The sequence below is a fragment of the Herpailurus yagouaroundi genome, unplaced genomic scaffold, assembly GCF_014898765.1.
Source record: "Herpailurus yagouaroundi ecotype Mexico unplaced genomic scaffold, PumYag 530, whole genome shotgun sequence".
Taxonomy (NCBI): domain Eukaryota; kingdom Metazoa; phylum Chordata; class Mammalia; order Carnivora; family Felidae; genus Herpailurus; species Herpailurus yagouaroundi.
The window spans coordinates 3,234,679-3,253,537 of NW_024412747.1; the positions used below are offsets into that span (position 1 = coordinate 3,234,679).

At 43.8% G+C, this 18,859-nt stretch overlaps 1 protein-coding gene across 11 annotated transcripts in view; it reads right to left on the reverse strand.

Annotated features, from left to right (window-relative positions):
* Positions 1 to 18,859, reverse strand: part of LGALS8 (galectin 8) — a 35,432-nt gene that overhangs the window by 10,203 nt on the left and 6,370 nt on the right. For 6 of the 11 annotated variants that reach the window (XM_040464981.1, XM_040464973.1, XM_040464984.1 and 3 more), the window contains one exon: positions 7,844 to 7,977. In XM_040464981.1, coding sequence (XP_040320915.1) covers positions 7,844 to 7,888 — 45 coding nt within the window. In that variant the 5' untranslated portion in view covers positions 7,889 to 7,977. Of the gene's footprint in view, positions 1 to 7,843; positions 7,978 to 10,626; positions 10,870 to 18,859 lie in introns of those variants that run through there. The other 5 variants (XM_040464974.1, XM_040464978.1, XM_040464979.1 and 2 more) reach the window with 3 other exon arrangements.

Genomic DNA, 18,859 nt, shown 5'->3' on the forward strand with positions numbered 1-18,859 from the left:
TTCCATGGATGATCCCGACGGCAGGACCGAGACCACACCAGGTCCCTCGCCCACCCTGATGGAGACCGGGACACTCATCGGCCGCTGGTAGAGGGGCACCAGGTGAGCCCCTCCCCCACACCTGGGATGGGGGTGTCTAATCCCTGCCAGGCCTCCCGCCCACAGCTCACCGGCCCTGCTGGAAACCAGAACCACGAGACCTCAGGGATGACCCTGGGCGCCTGGGGCCTCTCTGGACGCAGCAGCACCCCCCCCCCCCCCCCCCCCCCCCCCCCCCCGTAGCCTGACCCGGTCCCAGCCACGGGCTTGGGTTCGACACGGTATCCGTGTCTCCGCTTGCCCCCTCATCACCCGGAGCCCCACCTCTTTGGGGCCGGACGCACCATCAGATCTTGTCGCTCCCCTTCCGCAGGGGTAACCCCACCACGCTCCCCCGTCCACCGGCTGCGTCCGCGGCATCACAACCCCCACCCTCTTCCGCTCGGGAGCGTCGCAGCGAGCCAAGCCGGCCGGACCCCATCAGACCTCCCGCCAAGCTCCCCCGAGTTGTGTCACGCATGCTAAAACCTCTCCAAGGCAGCCGGTCACCAAGAGCTGAGGCCTAAAACAAGAGAGGGCACATCCAAGTGGTTGCGGATTGGCCGCTCCTAAGCTGACATTCTCGCCTCAAGCGCGGTCTCCTCCATGGAGCCCTTTCCGGACCCTGGGCCGTGGCACCGTACACCCCGCCCGGCCCGTGAGCTGCACGGGGCGGGCCAGCTCCTTTACATCCCCAGGACCGAAGTCAGACGAACGCGCTCCCGCCGGCCCGGTGCCGGGGTTCCGGCAGCCCCACACGCAGGACGAGCAGCGCGGGTCGTGGCCTTAACCGACGAGCAGAGAGGAAGGAAAACCGGAAGTAACCGAGGCCGGCGGACATCGGGCATCACGGCAGACGCAGCGGGCAGGGCGGCTGGGATGAGCAGCGCCCGTCACACCCAAGAACACCCCCCAGATGTGCACGGTGTGGCCGCGGCCGCCCGTCAAAGCCATGGGTTTTGTGCAGAGAACGTGGAAGGCCCTCCGCTCGCACACTGATCTTCTGGGCCGCGGCGGATTCCCTTCCTCAGCGTAAGTCTCTTAATAAACTGAGACCTGCTTTTGTAGCTTCAAGTCTTACGCCTATTCAAATTCTATTGACGCAGAATGTTTAATAATGCAAAAATGTTAGGGACGATATTAGTGAGAAAAGAGCCTACAAAACTATACATGGTTTGATCCCAACTAAGTTAATAATAAACATTAAAAAAAGAAATAAGGCAAAAATGTTAATAGTTTTCTTGAGGGACAGGATTGTGTTTTTCATCATGTATTTTCATATTTTCCCGAAAATAAGCGTTTATATTTTTATAACCGCAAGTTTTGTTGCATAATTTTAGGGTTGGAAAGGGCTTTCTGAGACCAATAATCTATTCCCATCACTGCTAATACGTTCTTTGCAATCGTTACTCAGTTGTTCCAGTCTAAGAAACAACAGCGCTGAACATTTTAGTCACTTGCTGTTTTCGGCATCTGGACGAATGCTTTCTGCTTGGGAGAGCACCCTAGATGATGTAACCCTCGAGGGACCTGGGCCACGTAACACAAAATGCCCTGCAGCCCACAGACTCAACTCAAAACTGCTCCTGTGAAAAGCGAGAAGGGCATGATTTTGTAGGCAACTTCAAGCTTTGATGCTTCGCAAATAATTTATGTGGAAAAAAATTAAAACACAGTTACGATCGCTCGGGAGACGATACCAGAAGCTTAAGCCCCACTCGTCGAGTGTAGTGTTTTCTCCCAAAACATCCTGACTCATCCCGCTTCGCCTGTTTCAGGGTTACTTATTCAGTGTCTGCTCCACACGATGGTCGTGGGTGGACTCCAGCTAGAAAGACTCACGACGGCCCATCCGTGAGGCGCTTCTAGTGCAGCCGGGAAGAAGTCAGATACCCGTGGAAGGAGTAGAGGAGAAACGTGACCCTCTGGCTGTTCAGAATCACAGTCTCCTTCCACGACTGGAAGATCCTCTCCACCTGGCGAACATCCGGCCTCACCCAGACTGCAGCGAGCGGCAAGGGTGTACGACGAAACCCGGTCACTCAGCAGCCCCGCCTCAGACTCGAAGTTGGAGCCAGGGCCAAGAAGCCGCAATCAGGCGGCGTTCGCTCCGCCAGCCGGCAGCGGCCACGCACAGGCGCAGACGAGGCGCCGGCGGTGTTGCCAGTACCAGCTGTGTCCAGGGGTGGCGCCAGAGGTCTCGGCGGAAACACTTCAGGCGGGACTTTGGACGTTGTCCGTGACCAGGCCTTGCAAAGTCCGGTTCTTCAAACCTACCAGCGATCCGGAGGACCACGCAGTATCGTTTGATAAATCTTAGTTTAGCAATTAATAAATTAATCATCTCTGCTTAGAGACTGGCTTTTATGCTCGCAACTACAAACCACGACTGACTCAACGGCTTAACACATGGGGTGGTAAGCCAGTGCCAAATCAGTGCTTCAGAAAAGTGTATAAAGAGTTACGAGCTGCCCAGAGACACTTTATGGTGGAGGTGTGATTTGAGCTAGGAGCTTAGGAGGAGAAAGCCAGTTCGGGTAGAAATGTCCATTTACAAAAGCAGAGAGGCAGGAAAAGATAAAACATGTCTGCTAGAGAGTAAGCAGCAAGGGAGCAGTGCCAGACAGGCAGGGCCAGATTTTAGAGAGCTACAATGAGGGGTACCTGTGTGGCTCAACTGGTTAAGCCTCGGACTCTTAACTTCTGCTCAGGTCATGATCTCCCGGTTCGTGGGCTCGAGCCCTGCCCCAGGCTCTGGGCTGACAGTGGTGGAGCCTGCTTGGGATCCTCTCTCTCTCTCTCTGCCCCTCCCCCACTCACACTCTCTCTCTAAACAAACATGAAAACAATTTTTTTTAATATGTTAAAAACAAAAAGGATGATATAATGAAAACGGGGTTTAGGAACAACAGTCCAGGGGGGTAAAAATGTGCCGGAGGGCAGGGGTTATCTGGGAGACTGGCTACCTGCAGGAAGCCTGGCATAAGGAGAAAATATAATCCAGGCTGATGGAAGCAGACACTGCAGGCGGGGAGAGGAAGAGCGAGGTACGAGAAATATTTCAAAGGAAACCATCTATATCGGGCCACCAACTAAAATGGTGAAACTGGGGAGGAAACGGATTCAGAAGGATGATGAGGAGTTTAGTCCTGAACGCTTCCCGTGCGACGGCTCAGCAGGACATCTAAGAAAGAGCTCATTTGACTGAACAGAGTGGGAGATTCAGCACAAGTTAAGTGAAGGGCCAGAACTCATGCTCTAAAGTCAGAGCAGAGGTGATTATTAAAGATATCCAGGTAGATAAACTGAGAGGAAGGAAAAGTCAGGGGCCAAGCCTCGATGGGTTTGTAAAGCGAGGGAGTGTGCAGAAAAGGGAACAAAGCAGAACTGACTGCTGTCCTTGAAAGGTGGCCTCCTTACGAGGTTGGCCCTTGGCTGGTGTCTACGAACTTGGATTTGGGGATGGCACCCACCACCCACACGGAAAAGGGTGGTCTCCTGTTCGCCAACTGTGTGCAAACAATCCAGTTTATGCTAAAAACCTGCTCTCCTTCCAGGAGTCTGGAATTTCGGTACGTGCTAGGCAGAAGCAGTCTGCGAGACCGGCCCCAGATACGATCTCCCGGCAGTGAGTCTCTGATGAGCTTCCCTGGTAGGCGACGTTTCACATGCACCGTGACGGCTTGCTGCTGGGGGATTTAAGTCCATCTTGGGTGACTCCACTGAGAGAGGACCCAGGGGACCTTACGCCTGGTCCCCCTTAGACTTTGCCCCAGGTGCCTCTCCCTTTATGACTTTGCTATCACTTCACTACAGTAAGTCGCAGCCGTGAGCAGGACTGTGCCAGTGAATCGTCACAATGGGGTGTGTGTCGGAGACCTTGATGCAGCCAATGAGAGAGAAAGGAGAGAACAATCGATTGGTCAGGCTGGACAGTCATATCAAGGAAGTCCTTTCGATACGGGAAGACTGTCAACATCTCGGACACGGAAAAATACAGAAGATTAAAAAAAGATAATGAAATGGCAATCATATCTTTTGGCCCAGTGATTCCGCTTTTACAGATTTATCCTATAAAATACTGGCACGTATGCTTAAAGACGCATATACTGGGATGTACATCACAGCACTAGATACAATCACAAAAGGAAACAGTCCTTTAATGGAAACTGGTTAAAGGAGTTAGAGTATATCCATACAGTGGCCCAATTATGCAGCCATGAAAATAAGTGAGAAGCTGTAAGTGTGCCAGTCTCTCCAAAATGTATCAAATGGAAAAAAGCCACATACACAACAGTTTATATACAGGCATACCTCGGAGATATCGTGGGTTCAGTTTCTAAACCGCTTCAATAAAGTGAACACTGCAATAAAGCTATTCAGATAAATTTTTTGGTTTCCCAGTGCATAAAAAAGTTGTTTCGGGGTATCCAGGTGGCTCAGTCAGTTAAGCGTCTTTTGATTTCAGCTTGTGTCATGTCCTTGCAGTTCGTGGGTTCGAGGCCCACATCGGGCTCTGAGCTGACTGCACAGAGTCTGCTTGGGATTCTCTCTCTCATCTCCCTGCTCCTCCCCTGCTTGTGCATGCTCTCTCTCTCTCTCAAAATAAACTTAAAAAAAAGTTACAGTTACATTATACTGCAGTCTGTTAAGTGTGCAATAGCATTATATCTTTAAAAAAGTGCATTCCTTAACTTAAAAATATTGCTTAAAAAAGCAAACCATCATCTGAGCTTTCAGGAAGCTGTAATCACCGATCGCCATAACAAATATGATAATAATGAAAAAGTCTGAAATATTGCCAGAATCTCCAAACTGTGACACAGAGACATGAAGAGAGCAAAAGAGAGCAAATGTTGTTGGAAAAGCGGGCTGCCACGAGCCCTCGCTCTGTGCGAAGCACTCGGCAAAACGGGGGATCCTATTGTACGACCCAGATGCGGAAGCAAACAGGATCAATGAAGTGATACACACAACACGCACGCTCGGACACTCACGTGTGTTCTCAGGAAGGATCTGCAAAACCTGCTGAATGTGACTGCCCTCAGGGAGGGGAACTGAGCACAGGGTAGATGGCAATTTTATGTGTTCGTGAAACCCTCAAATACTCTTTGAATTCTTACAAATGGTTTACACATACTCTCTTCAGATTTTAAAAACGATGATAAAGGAAAAGCCACTGACGTTTGACACAAATGAAATGAAATTCTGAACGCAGCTTCTGTTCAAACTATGCAGGGCTTGGCGGCACGGGAACAGCAGAAGTTAAACAGCAGAAAGACACGGACAGAAACGGAAACAAACCCAAGAGAGGGGAGCTGATCCAGGGAGGAAGACATGACTTTGGTTTTGAACTAAGAGGCGGGAGCCTCAGGTAAAAGGCCGGAACAATTTATACACTGTGTACACGCTCAAAAGGTCTGACGATGATCAGGAAAGACACAAAGAGAAAGCAAAAGACACGACTAGTGAAGACAAGAAAGAAATTAAGAAAGAGTTGAAAAAAATTTAAGAAAGAGTAAAAAAACAACAAAAACAAAAACCAGAAGGCAGAGCTGTGGTGAGGACATCAAGTCCGCAGAAACAGACGCTGACGCTCTCAGGACCGGGACCAGCAAGGGAAGAACAAGGGAACAGAGGCTGGAAGGGACCTCGGAGGTTAAAAGATTTTACTGTTTTGTTTTAAGGTCAAATGGTAAGGGACAAAGGATGTCAGGTCAAATGGTAAGGGACAAAGGAGAAAAAGATAATGTGCAAGCGAGCTTCCGAAGCAGAGCGGAATGGTGAGCTTTTGAGCGCCAGGTGGAACGAATGGTTACAAGTGGCCTATTAACTCACAACAGCCAATCTGAGCCGCTGCTAAAATTCCTGAGATTTTAAGGTAATCAGCCGGGATACTGTACAAGCTAGCCTTCGAAAACACTACTTTCTTGCGTTATGGTTATTTTGTTAGTGATCAGTCAAAACCCTGAGGGAGAGCTGGAGCCGAGTGTGCGTGCTCAGCGCTGCGAGTATTTAAGAGATGAAATTTAGGGGCGCCTGGGTGGCGCAGTCGGTTAAGCGTCCGACTTCAGCCAGGTCACGATCTCGCGGTCCGTGAGTTCGAGCCCCGCGTCAGGCTCTGGGCTGATGGCTCAGAGCCTGGAGCCTGTTTCCAATTCTGTGTCTCCCTCTCTCTCTGCCCCTCCCCCGTTCATGCTCTGTCTCTCTCTATCCTAGACATATTTAACTTTTCAGAAAAAATTAAAAAAAAAAAAAAAAGAAATGAAATTTAAAGACAGAGTTCAATGTCATTTTTGCTATTAAGTTCAATCTTTCTACCTCCATCCTTTTCTGCTTGTGAGAAGAGACTATACATATACATATATATACATACGTATGCTATCTGCCAAAATTATTTGCTTTGGGACACTGTCACCACCACAAACCATGCTCAGAACGGCAGCAAGGCCTTCTGGGAGCCCTGGCTGCATTTCCTGCCCTGGGGCAGCACCACTTCCCCAGGCCCTTCCTCAGGAAATGAACGTCAGCGTTGATGTGTTTCAACCCTAGAGCTGCCTGTGCTAACCCCAGAAAATCGGGAACTGTCCGTGTGCTCACATCAAGATGCGCGCGCACGTTAACGTGCAAAACTGCTTTCGGAGTAACGTTCACAGAAGTCATCTTACTGAAGCTCAGAACTGAGGAGTGTAACCTGACCATCCCTCCCCCTCCAGGCCAGCGCCAACACGGTACTTCAGTCACCCTTGACAGGCAGAATTTTTTTTTTTATCTTTGCAGAAAGTCAGTCTACAACCTTGAGATGTTTTGAACTCTGGGATCCAGAAAAGCATTTTAAATGTCTCACTGACTTCAAATGCAGTAAGTCTTCCTTTTGAAGCCAGTACTATTTAAGGCTATTTCTTCTAAAACTGAGTTTTGCTTGATGTGGCAATGGTACCTCATTCTGCACAATGACGTCAAAGCTTAGGTTAAGAAAAAGAGTTACAACTACAAAGTAAATAACAAGAAAATGAGACTGGGTCAGGGTCATGCTTCGGGGACCCTCACCATCCCTCTCTTGCCCACGAGTCTCTGGGGACAGGGGGTTATTTTAAAAAAAAAAAAAAAGTAACTCTATCTTAGACCTAAATTCAGGATCCAGCTTCATATATGTGGAAACTAGACATTTCTAAAGACTCTTAATCACCACGTAAAACTAAAACCAGTTCATTATTTCCAAGGACGTACACTGAAAGTTCCAGCAACTGCAGTCCCTGGGGCCCTTGAACCACAAGACTCTCATTCTTCTCTTTCTCCATCTTGCCACTAGCTTTTGGCCTTTTCCCTGCTCAAGTACGAAGCAGTATTTGAAAGGCAAGGGAAAAGCTGAGACATTTACTTCTCATGACCAGGGTCTAATTAATAAAGAAAATTAAAAACTTTTAGAGCAATGAATCCATTTTCCTTTAAAGTACTGTCTTGTGATGATCTTCCCATCACCAAAGTCAGCTTCCCTCCACCAGACCCCATGCTCTCCATTCAGAACACGTTCTCACCACCCTGTATGGTCACCGTGACTTTGTCCTCCACCAGACCGAGCTCCGAGGGCCGCATCTGTTTTTCGGTCAGCAACCGGCACAGTCCCTCTCACACAGTGGGTACTTTCCATACACGTTCACTGAATTTGATGGTCTCCCCTCCCCAGGAATGGATAATTACTATCCAATTGGATTTGCTCTACATCCTGCCACAGATAAAAAGTGATTTCATAGGAATCAGTTACCGGGTTATAGATGACATTCTGCAGGTTGTTTAAGGACAACATCATTCTTTTCCACCTTATCGTTGATTGAGGTCTCTAGTCTACGTATGATCGAAGGTTTTAAGACTTCTCAGATTGAAACGGAGGCACCTGTCCTGGGTAAAATCAAAACAGAGGGAAAGAAAAATTAGCATGCATCGTTTTTCTTCATATCATAACTGTCTCCAAGTTTAAGTTATATTAGTTTACTGGTAGTTACCAAATAACAGGTTTCTATTATCATCAACGATCTGACCCCCATTCTTCCCTCGTGTATTTACACACCAAACAATTTGGGATTATCAGCAGGAAACAGGAAACAGTGACTTAAAATATACATTAGTAGAGGAGAGGGCTCAAAATGGCCACACGGGAAGATCCTGAGCTCACCCCCTCCCACGGACACAGCGACTCTACTGCTACACATGGACTACCTCCTTTTGAAGGGGACCTGGGATCTGGATGAACAGAGCCTCCGCAAGAAGAGGCAGAGATACAGCCTCACGAATCGAAAAACCACACCCCAGGCAACGGCATTCCACTGTCCAGACAGATCTCAAAGGCATAGAAATTTTCCCAGAGGAGTCAGAGATTCAAGCTCACATCAGGCACCCCAACCAACCCTTCTATCCTGCACAGATGGCCCGGCCCCCAAAACAGATGGCTTTCAGAACCAACAGGGAATCACCCATGAAAACTACAGAACTATAGGGGAAGGAAAACCCATTCTTGAAGGGCCTGTGTGAAGACTCCCTCGGCCCAGAAACCAGTACAAAAATACCAGACCAAAAAACACACAGACCAGAGGTGAAGGAGACACACTTATTAACCCTGGAGCATCTGCGAGAGAAGCTAGGACAGCTGGGCCTCTCCCGGGGAACCGAGACACAGGCGGCAGTCATTTTGCTCTCTCATTCTGCCATGCTGATCCTGGAGGACGCCATTTTGGAATCCGCTTTCTAGACTGCTCATGTCAGGGGGTGCACACTGCTGAGAGCCCCACATAACCTTATGTCTCAGCATGGCCTTGCTGCCAACAGGACAGCAACCCTGCCCAGCAGAGCAACCTGAAGCGGTTCAGCCAGGCCCAACAGCCAGCGGAGCAGGAGGCCAGCCCTGCCCACCAGAGCACGTACACAGTCGTAGCCCTGCAGCAGGGGAGAACCCTGGAGCGACTGGCTCTGGGGGCCAAGGGGGAGCGCGTGTCTGTGCCCCATAGGACATCCACATAAAGCCACTCCTTCAAGAACAAGAAGACCAGGAGACAGAGCTGAACTACCTCATACATACAAACACAGAGTTAGGCAAAACGAGACAGAACAGTATGTTCCAAACACAAGAACAAGACAAAACTTCAGAAAAAGAATGAAACAAAACAAAACAATGTACCCGATAAAGAGTTCAAAGTCATGGTCAAAAAGATGCTTACTGAACCAGGGAGAAGAGCGAATGAACAGTGAGAACATCAGCCAAGGGAAAATGCAAGAAATTACCAAAAAAAACCAGAAAGGAATCTAAACATAACATGAAAGAAAGTCATAAAGTCACAAGAGAAGAGAGCAAGAGAACTGTAAAATCAACCAGAAAACCATCAACAAAATGGCAATAAATACATACCTGTCAATAATTACTTTAAAAAAGTAAATGAACTAAACGCTCATCAAAAGGCTTAGGATGGCTGAATGGATTTCAAAACAAAACACAAAAACAAGAACACACAAGGTAGAGGACTGTGGGAAGACGGTGGAGTAGGAGGACCCTAAGTTCACAGTGTTCCCACATAACATTCATATCAGCAAAAAACAGAAAATGGCCCAAAGGCAGAACAAACTCCACAACTAAATGAAGAAAAAAGACCACATAGAAGAGGGTAGGAAGGGTGGAGACACAGTGGAAAGCTAAACACACAGTCCAGGCGGGAGGAACCCACAGGTGCAGAGAAGGGAAACGGACTATCACACCAAGAAGACCCCACAGGGAAGACAAATCCCCGTAACATCTGGCTTTGAAAACCGGAGGGGCTAAATTTTGTGAGTTCATACAACCTATGGGATTTAAACCTGGAATTTTAAAAATCAGTGGGCTCAGCTATGGGAAAGCCCGGAGGGAGAGAAGCTGAATCCTTGACCTTAAAGAAATGGCTCAACAAACAGCCCAGAGATACTGCCTAGATAAGCAGCAATTTGAAAAATGCCCGAGGCACATGGGAGATGTATTCACTCATTTCAGAGCACATCCAGCAGGAACAGAGATCAACAGGGTACTGCTCCAGGAGCAAAGACCCTGGTGAGCACTATTTCCCTCTCCCCACCCTGCATAAACACACAGCCACCTGTGGGAGCCAAAGCTGTGCTGACATTCACGACTTAAGTTGCTTCCACTGCTTCAGGAATCTGCCCCTTCTAGCCAGGCCTGCCTCATTCTGCTTCAGGACCTCTCCTGCGAGAAAACCAGCAGCAGGCAAACCTTGCTAACACCACTGCCCCACCGCACCCCTCTAGCCCCCATGTTGGGGGTCCACCCCCTCCAATACGCTCTCGGCTGGAGCCCATTCAAACCAAGGCCACAAGCCTGGCCATGTGCAAGCGGCCCCAACCAGGGCCAGCACCACTCCTAGGTGACTCCCGCCCTGGGGAGAGGGGACAATAACCACACACACCAGTCTGACTGTGGACCCAGCAGTGGGCTGGGGGCAGATACCTGCTCTGACTGCAGACCCCACCCACCAACTTAAAGCTTCTCAGGGAACAACACAGACGGCTCACCCTGAAGTTCGGAGCTACTGCATCTCTGGCAAATGCCTGCTCTGACTCAACTCAAGCCCAAGGCAGCCCGAGACTGGTCCACTAACACCACAGGGACCAAACACTGTCCGCAACTGGCAAAGACAGCTGCTGCAAATGAATGGGCTGAAGTCAAAAGTGGCTCAGCCACAACAGCAGGGTGCATGCAACACACACAGGATACCCCTCAGTGGACAGGAGCTCCTCTTCATAAAGCCATGATTTTCAAGAGCAGGAAATGCAGGTGACTTTCCTAACACAAAGAAACAGACCCAGAGAGTTAGACAAAATGAGAAGACAGATGAATATGTTCCAAACAAAAGAGTAGGACAAAACCACAGAGGAGACCTAAGCAAAAGGGAGACAAGTAATATGCCAGATAGACAATGCAAAGTAATGGCCATAAAGTACACACCTGACTTGAGGAAGAAAGTGGAGGATGTCAGTGAGACACTGAACAGAGATTAAAAAAACAAAACAAAACAAAAAAAAAAACAATCGAAGATGAGGAACACAATAGATGAAATTAAAATACACTAATGGAATAAATAGTAGAGTACCAAAGCAGAAGAATGAATCAATGACCTAGAGGAGAGAGTAATGGAAAGTAATCAAGCTGAGCAGTTGAAAGAAACAAATTATGCAAAATGAGAACAGGGAACTCAGTGACTCCATCAAGCTCAACATTCATACTATAGGAATCCTAGAAGGAGAAGCGAGAAAACAGGGGACAGAAGTGTTATTTGAAGACATAATAGCTGAAATCTTCCCAAATCCAGGAAGAAAACAGACATCCAGATCCAGGAGACACAGACAGCCCCCAAGAAAATCAACCCAAAGTGGTCCACACCAAGACACATAGTAATTAAAATGGCACAAAAGTAGTGACAACAAGAGAATTTTAAAAGCAGCAAGAGAAAAGAAAACAGTTACATACAAGGGAAACCCCATGAGGCTATCAGCTGATCCTTCAACAGAAACCATGCAGGCCAGAAGGGAATAGAATGATATATTCAAAGTGCTGAGAGGAAATAAATCTGCAGCCAATAATACTCTATCAAGCAAGGCTATCATTCAGAATAGAAGGAGACACATACAAGCTAAAAGTAAAGGAATGGAGAAACATCAGGCAAACAGATTTAAAAAGAAAGCCAGAGTAGCAATACTTATATTGGTCAAAACAGACTTTAAAACAAAGACTACAAGAGGCAAATAAGGATACTATATAATCATAAAGGGGACAACCCAACAAGAAGATATAACAATTACAAATACTTATGCACCTGATATGGAAGCACCCAGATACATAAAACCATTCATACCAAACATAGAGGAACTAATCAATAGTAATACAATAATAGTAGGGGACTTGAACACCCCACTCATATCAGTGGACAGATAATCCAAACAGAAAATCAACAAGAGAACAGTGGCTTTGAATGACACTTTGGACCAGATGGATTTAACAGACATCAGAGCATTCCATCCTAAAACAGCAGAAAACACATTCTTTTCAAGTATACATTCTCAACAACAGATCATATGTCAGGCCACAAAACAAGCATCAATGAATTAAAAAAGGTCAAAATCATACCATGCAGCTTTTCTTCTAGTTTCGGTGAAACTAGAAGTTGACCACAAGAAAAAATGTGGAAAGAGCCAAATACATGGAAGTTAAAACATGCTACTAAACAATGGATGGGTCAATCAAAAAAATCAAAGAGGAAATAAAAAAATATATACATGGACACAAATGAAAATGAAAACACAACAGTCCAAAATCTTTGGGATGCAGCAAAAGCAGTTATAAAAGGGAAGTTTAGAGCAATACAGGCCTACCTCAGGAAGAAAAATAAAAAATTAAACAATCTAGGGGCACCTGGTGCCTCAGTCAGTTAACTGTCCGACTTTGGCTCAGGTCATGATACTGTGGTCCATGAGTTTGAGCCCTATGTCAGGCTCTGTGCTGATAGCTCAGAGCCTGGAGCCTGCTTTGAATTCTGTGTCTCCCTCTCTCTCTCTGCCCCTCTCCCACTTGCACTTGCTCTCTCTCTGTCTCTATCAAAATAATAAATAAACATTAAAAATAAAAAAACAAACTAAGCAATCTAACCTTAAACCTCAAGGAACTATAAAGAAAAAAAACAACAAAACCAGCAGAAGGAAAGAAACAATAAAGATTAGAGCAGATATAAAGGCTACAGAAACTTAAAAAACACAACAGAACAGATTAGTGAAACCAGGAGCTGATCTTTTCTTTGAAAAGATCAACAAAATTGATATGCCTTTACCCAGACTCATTAAATAAGTAAGACCAAAAAAAATCAGAAATGAAAGAGGAGAAAGAACAACACAGAAATACAAACGACTGTAAGACAATATTATAAAAAACTATATGCCAACAAATTAGGCAAGCTAGAAGAAATGGATAAATTCCTAGAAACACATAACCTACCTAAATTGAAGAAATAGAAAATTTGAATAGACCGATTACTAGCAATGAAACTGAATCTGAAAATTAAAAATGCCCAATAAACAGAAGTCAAGGACCAAACGGCTTCGCAGGTGAATTCTACCAAACATTTAAAGAAGAGTTACTACCTATTCTCAAACTATTCCAAAAAAGATAAAAGGAAGAAAAACTTCCAAATTCATTCTATGAGGTCAGCATTATCTTGATACCAAAACCAAATAAAGATATCACAAGAAAAGAGAACTACAGGGGCGCCTGGGTGGCACAGTCGGTTAAGCGTCCGACTTCAGCCAGGTCACGATCTCGCGGTCCGTGAGTTCGAGCCCCGCGTCAGGCTCTGGGCTGATGGCTCGGAGCCTGGAGCCTGTTTCCGATTCTGTGTCTCCCTCTCTCTCTGCCCCTCCCCTGTTCATGCTCTGTCTCTCTCTGTCCCAAAAATAAATAAACGTTGAAAAAAAAAATTTAAAAAAAGAAAAGAGAACTACAAGTCAATATCTCTGATGAACACAGATGCAAAAATCTTCAACAAAATATTAGCATATCAAATCCAACAATACATTGAAAAAATCATTCACTACGATCAATGGAACTTACTTTTGGATACAGGGGTGGTTCAATATTCCCAAGTCAATAAACATGATACACCACATCAATAAGAGAAGGATTAAAACCATATGGTAGTTTCAATGGATGCAGAAAAAATATGTGACAAAGTACAACATCCATTCATGAGAAAAACTCTCAACAAAGTAGGTTTAAATGGAACATATCTCAATATAATAAGATCCATATATGAAAACCCACAGTTAATACCATCCTAAATGGGGAAAAACTGAAGAGGTTTTCCCCTAACGTCAGGAATAAGACAAGAATGTTCACTCTCACCACTTCTATTCAGCACAGTACTGGAAGTACTAGCCACAGCAGTCAGACAAGAAAAAAGAATAGCAGGGACCCAAATTAGTTAATAAGACCTGTCACTATTTGCAGATGACATAATACCATGCATAGAAAACCCTAAAGACCACACCCAAAGAACTACTAGAACTGCTGAAGCAATTCATTAAGGCCACAGGATACCAAATCAATGTACAAAAATCTACTGCATTTTTATACACTGATAATGAAACAGTAGAAAGAGAAATTAAGAAAACTCCCATTTCCAATTGCACCAAAAACAGTAAAATATCTAAGGAATAAAGTTAACCAAGGAGGTAAAAGACTTGTACTCTGAAAACTGGTGAAAGAAACTGAAGATGGCACAAATGGAAAGACATTCCAGGCTCGTGGGTTGGAAGAACAAATGCTGTTAAAATGCTGATGCTACCGAAAAACCACGTGTATGCTACCCGAAGCAATCTACATATTCAACACAATCCCTACCAAAATAGCAACAGCATTTTTCACAGAACTATAACAGATAATCCTAAAATTTGTATGAAACCATAAAATATCCTGAATTGCTGAAGCAATCTTAAAAAGGAGAAACAAAGCCAGAGGTATCACAATTCCAGATTTCAAGTTATATTACAAAACTGCAGTATTCAAAACAATATGGTACAAAAATAGACACATAGATCAACTGGACAGAATAGAAACAGAAAATAAACCTGTGATGTTATGGTTAATTAATCTCCAGCAAATGAGGGAATAAGGAATTGGAAAAAGAAAAAAAAAACCATGCAATAAGAAAAAAAAACATTCTCTTCAACATCTATATGCTGCCTACAGGAGACTCACTTAAGATCTAAAGACCAACTCAAAGTGAAAGGATGGAAAATACATTCTACACAAATAGGGAAGAAAAGCAAGCTGGTACAGCAATATTTGTACCAGACAAAACAGTTTTTAAAACAAAGACTGAAACAAGAGACAAAGGAGCATTACATAATGATAAATCAACCCAACAAGAAGATGTAACAGTTATAAATATTTATTCACCCAACACAGAAGCACCTAAATATATAAAGCAAATACTAACAAACACAAGAGGATAAATTAACAGCAATACAGTAACAGTAGGGAACTTCAACACCCCACTTACATCATTGTATAGATCATCCAGGCAGAAAATTAGTAAGTAAACACTGGCCTTGAAAGGCACATTAGACCAGGTGGACAGAACAGATACATTCAGAACATCCCCTCCAAAAAGAGCAGATTACAAATTCTTCTCAAGTACACATGCAAATAAATTCTCTAGGAAAGATCACATGTTAGGCCACAAAATAAGTCTCAATAAATTTAAGAAGACTGAAATCATATCATGCAACTTTTCCAACCACAGTGGAATTAGAAATCTAGAAATCAATTACAAAAAGAAAACAAAAAAAACCCCCACAAACATGTGGAGACCAAAGAACACGCTACTAAATAACCAAAGGGCCAATGAAAAAAAGTCAAAGGAGAAATAAAAAATACCTTTAAACAAATGAAAACACACCATTCTAAAATCTATGGGATGCAGCAAAACTAGTTCCAAGAGGGAAGTTCATAGCCTACCTCAAGAAGAAAGGAAAAAAAAGAAAGAAAAAGAAAAAAAATAAACAATCTAATCTTAAACTTCAAGGAAATAGAAAAAAAGAACACAGCACAAAATTAGTAAAAGGAAGGAAATAATAAAAGTCAGAACAGAAATAAATGAATAGAGACCAAAAAAAGTAAAGATCAATGAAAGGATTCTTTGAGAAGATAAACAATACAGATAAACCTTTAACCAGACTCATCAAGAAAAAGACAGGGGCGCCTGGGTGGCTCAGTCAGTTGAACGTCTGACTCCTGATTTAGGCTCAGATCATGATCCCAGGGTTGTGGGATTGAGCCCCACACTGGGCTCGAGCCCCACACTGGGCTCCACACTAAGCATAGAGCCTGCTTGGAATTCTCTCTCTCTCCCTCTGCCCTGCTAGGAAAGAAGGCAGGAAGGCAGGAAAGGAGGGGAAGGAGGGGAAGGAAGGAGGGAGGGGTGGGGAGAGAGAAAGGAAGGAAGAAGACAGGGACCAAAAAATAAAATCATAAATGAAAGAGAAGTTACAACTGATATCCAGAAATACAAAGGATCGTAAGACACTACTAGGAATGATCATCTGCCAAAAAATTGGACAACCTACATGAAATGGATACAATCTTTCAAGACTGAATCAGGAAGAAACTGAAAACCTGAAGAAACTAATTACTAGTAATGAAATTGAATCAGTAACCAAAAAACTCCTAATAGACAAAAATTCAATACTAGAAAGCTTCACAGGTGAATTCTACCAAACATTTCAAGAATTGGGGTTATTTTGTTTATTTATTTATTTTGAGAGAGCGAGAGAGAGTGCACATGTGCAGGGGAGGGGCAGAGAGAGAGGGAGAGAGAGAATTCCAAGCAGGCTCCACACTGTCAGCACAGAGCGTAATGTGGGGCTCGATCCCACGAACCATGAGATCATAACTCGAGCCGAAATCAACAGTCAGACACTTAACCAACCAAGCCACCCAGGCACCCCAACATTTCAAGAATTGCTAAGACCTGTTCTTCTCAAACGATTCCAAAAAACTGAAGAGGAAGGAACACTTCCAAACTTATTCTACAAGGCTAACATTACCTTGATACCAAAACCATAGAAAGACACTACACAAAAAGAGAAGATTATCGGCCAATATCCCTGATGAACATAGATGCAAAAATCCACCACAAAACATTTACAAACTGAATTCAGCAGTGTATTAAAAGGATCATACACATGATCAAGTGGGATTTATTCTGGGGATTCAAGGTTGTTTCAATATCCACAAATTGACGTCATACACCATATTAATGAAACAAAGAATGAAAATCATATGACCATCTCGATACAGAAAAAGCTTACATTCAATATCCACTTAGGATAAAAAATCTCTATAAAGTGAGCACAGAGGGAACATACCTAAATGTAATAGAGGCCATATACAGGCCTACAGCTAATATCATACTTAACAGCAAAAAGCTCAAAGCTCTTCCTCTCGTATCAGGAACAAGTGTGCCCACCAATATCACTTTTATTCATCACAGTTTTGGAAGCCCTAGTCACAGCAATTAGGCAAGAAAAACTAAATAAAAGGCATCCAAATCGGACAGGAAGAAGTAAAACTGTCAGTATTTCCAGATGACCTACTACATATAAAAGACCCTAAAGCCTCTGCCAAAAAACTATCAGAATAAAAGAATTCAGTAATTTGCAGGATTGAAAATCAATATGCAGAAATCTGCTGCATTTCTGTACACTAATAATGAACTCTCTGAAACAGAAATTAACAATCCCATTTACAATCGCATCAAGAAGAATCAAGTACCTAGGAATAAATTTAATCATTGAGGTGAAAAACCTGTACTCTCAAAACTACAAGGCAGTGATGAAAGAAACTGAAGACAACACAAATAAGTTAAAAGATATGTCAGGGCACCTGGGTGGCTCAGTCGCTTAAGCGTTAGACTTCGGCTCAGGTCATGATCTCACAGTCTGTGAGTTCGAGCCCTGCGTCGGGCTCTGTGCTGACAGCTGAGGCTGGAGCCTGCTTCAGATTCTGTGTCTCCCTCTCTCTGACCCTCCCCCGTTCATGCTCTGTCTCTCTCTGTCTCAAAAATAAATAAACGTTAAAAAAAATTAAAAAAAAAAAGATATGTCATGTTCACAAGACTGGAAGAATTAATGTTATTAAAATGCCCATACTACCCAAAGCAATCTACAGATTCAACGCAATCCCTTTCAAAATACCAATGGCATTCTTCACGTAACTAGAACAAACAATCCTAAAATCTGTATGGAACCACAAACAAAACCAAAAACAAACAGCCAAAGCAATCTTGACAAAGAACAACAAAGCTGGAGGTACCATGCTCCCAGATTTCAAAGTGCACTACAAAGTACATAATCAAAAACAGACACATGGGGGAAAAAAACCAGACACATAGCTCAATAGAACAGAACAGAGAGCACAGAAATAAACCCACGCTTACATGGTCAATTAATTTATGACAAAGGAGGCAAGAATGGAGAAAAGATAGTCTCTTCAATAAATGATGGTGAGAAAACTGGACAAGCTACATGCCAAAGAATGAAACTGGGCCACTTTCTTATGCCATACACAAAAATAAACTTAAAACGGATTAAAAACTTAAATATAAAACCTGAAACCATAAAACTCTTAAAAGAAAAAACATAGGCAGTAAGCTCTTTGACGCCAATCTTAGCAGTATTTTTTTGGATCTGTCTCCTCAGGCAAGGAAAACAAAAACACATTTTGTTAATAACAAATTAACGAGTGGGTCTACATCAAAATAAAAAGCTTTTGCATAGTGAAGGAAACCATTAACAAAAAGGAAACTTACTGGATGGGAGAATACATTTGCAAATAATGCATCTGATAAGGGGTTAACATCCAAAATACATGAAAAAACTCCTACTACTCAACATCAAACAATCAGATTAAAAAATGAGCAGAAGACCCGAATAGACATTTTTCCAAACATAAACCTCGTATAACTATTGAATCACTATGTTACAAGTGAAACTAACACAATGTTCTATGTCAACTACTATTCAATAAAACAAGAAACAAGTTTATCAGATCATGCAGGCACCTTAACGCAGGAGAAGAGGTTAATTGTGATAAGTAAAATCAGCACTAACTGTCCTTTATTTTTACCACCAAAATCCTGAGGTTGCTCAAACAGAAATAAACCAAATAATAAACTTAAAACAATACACTCCTAGAAAT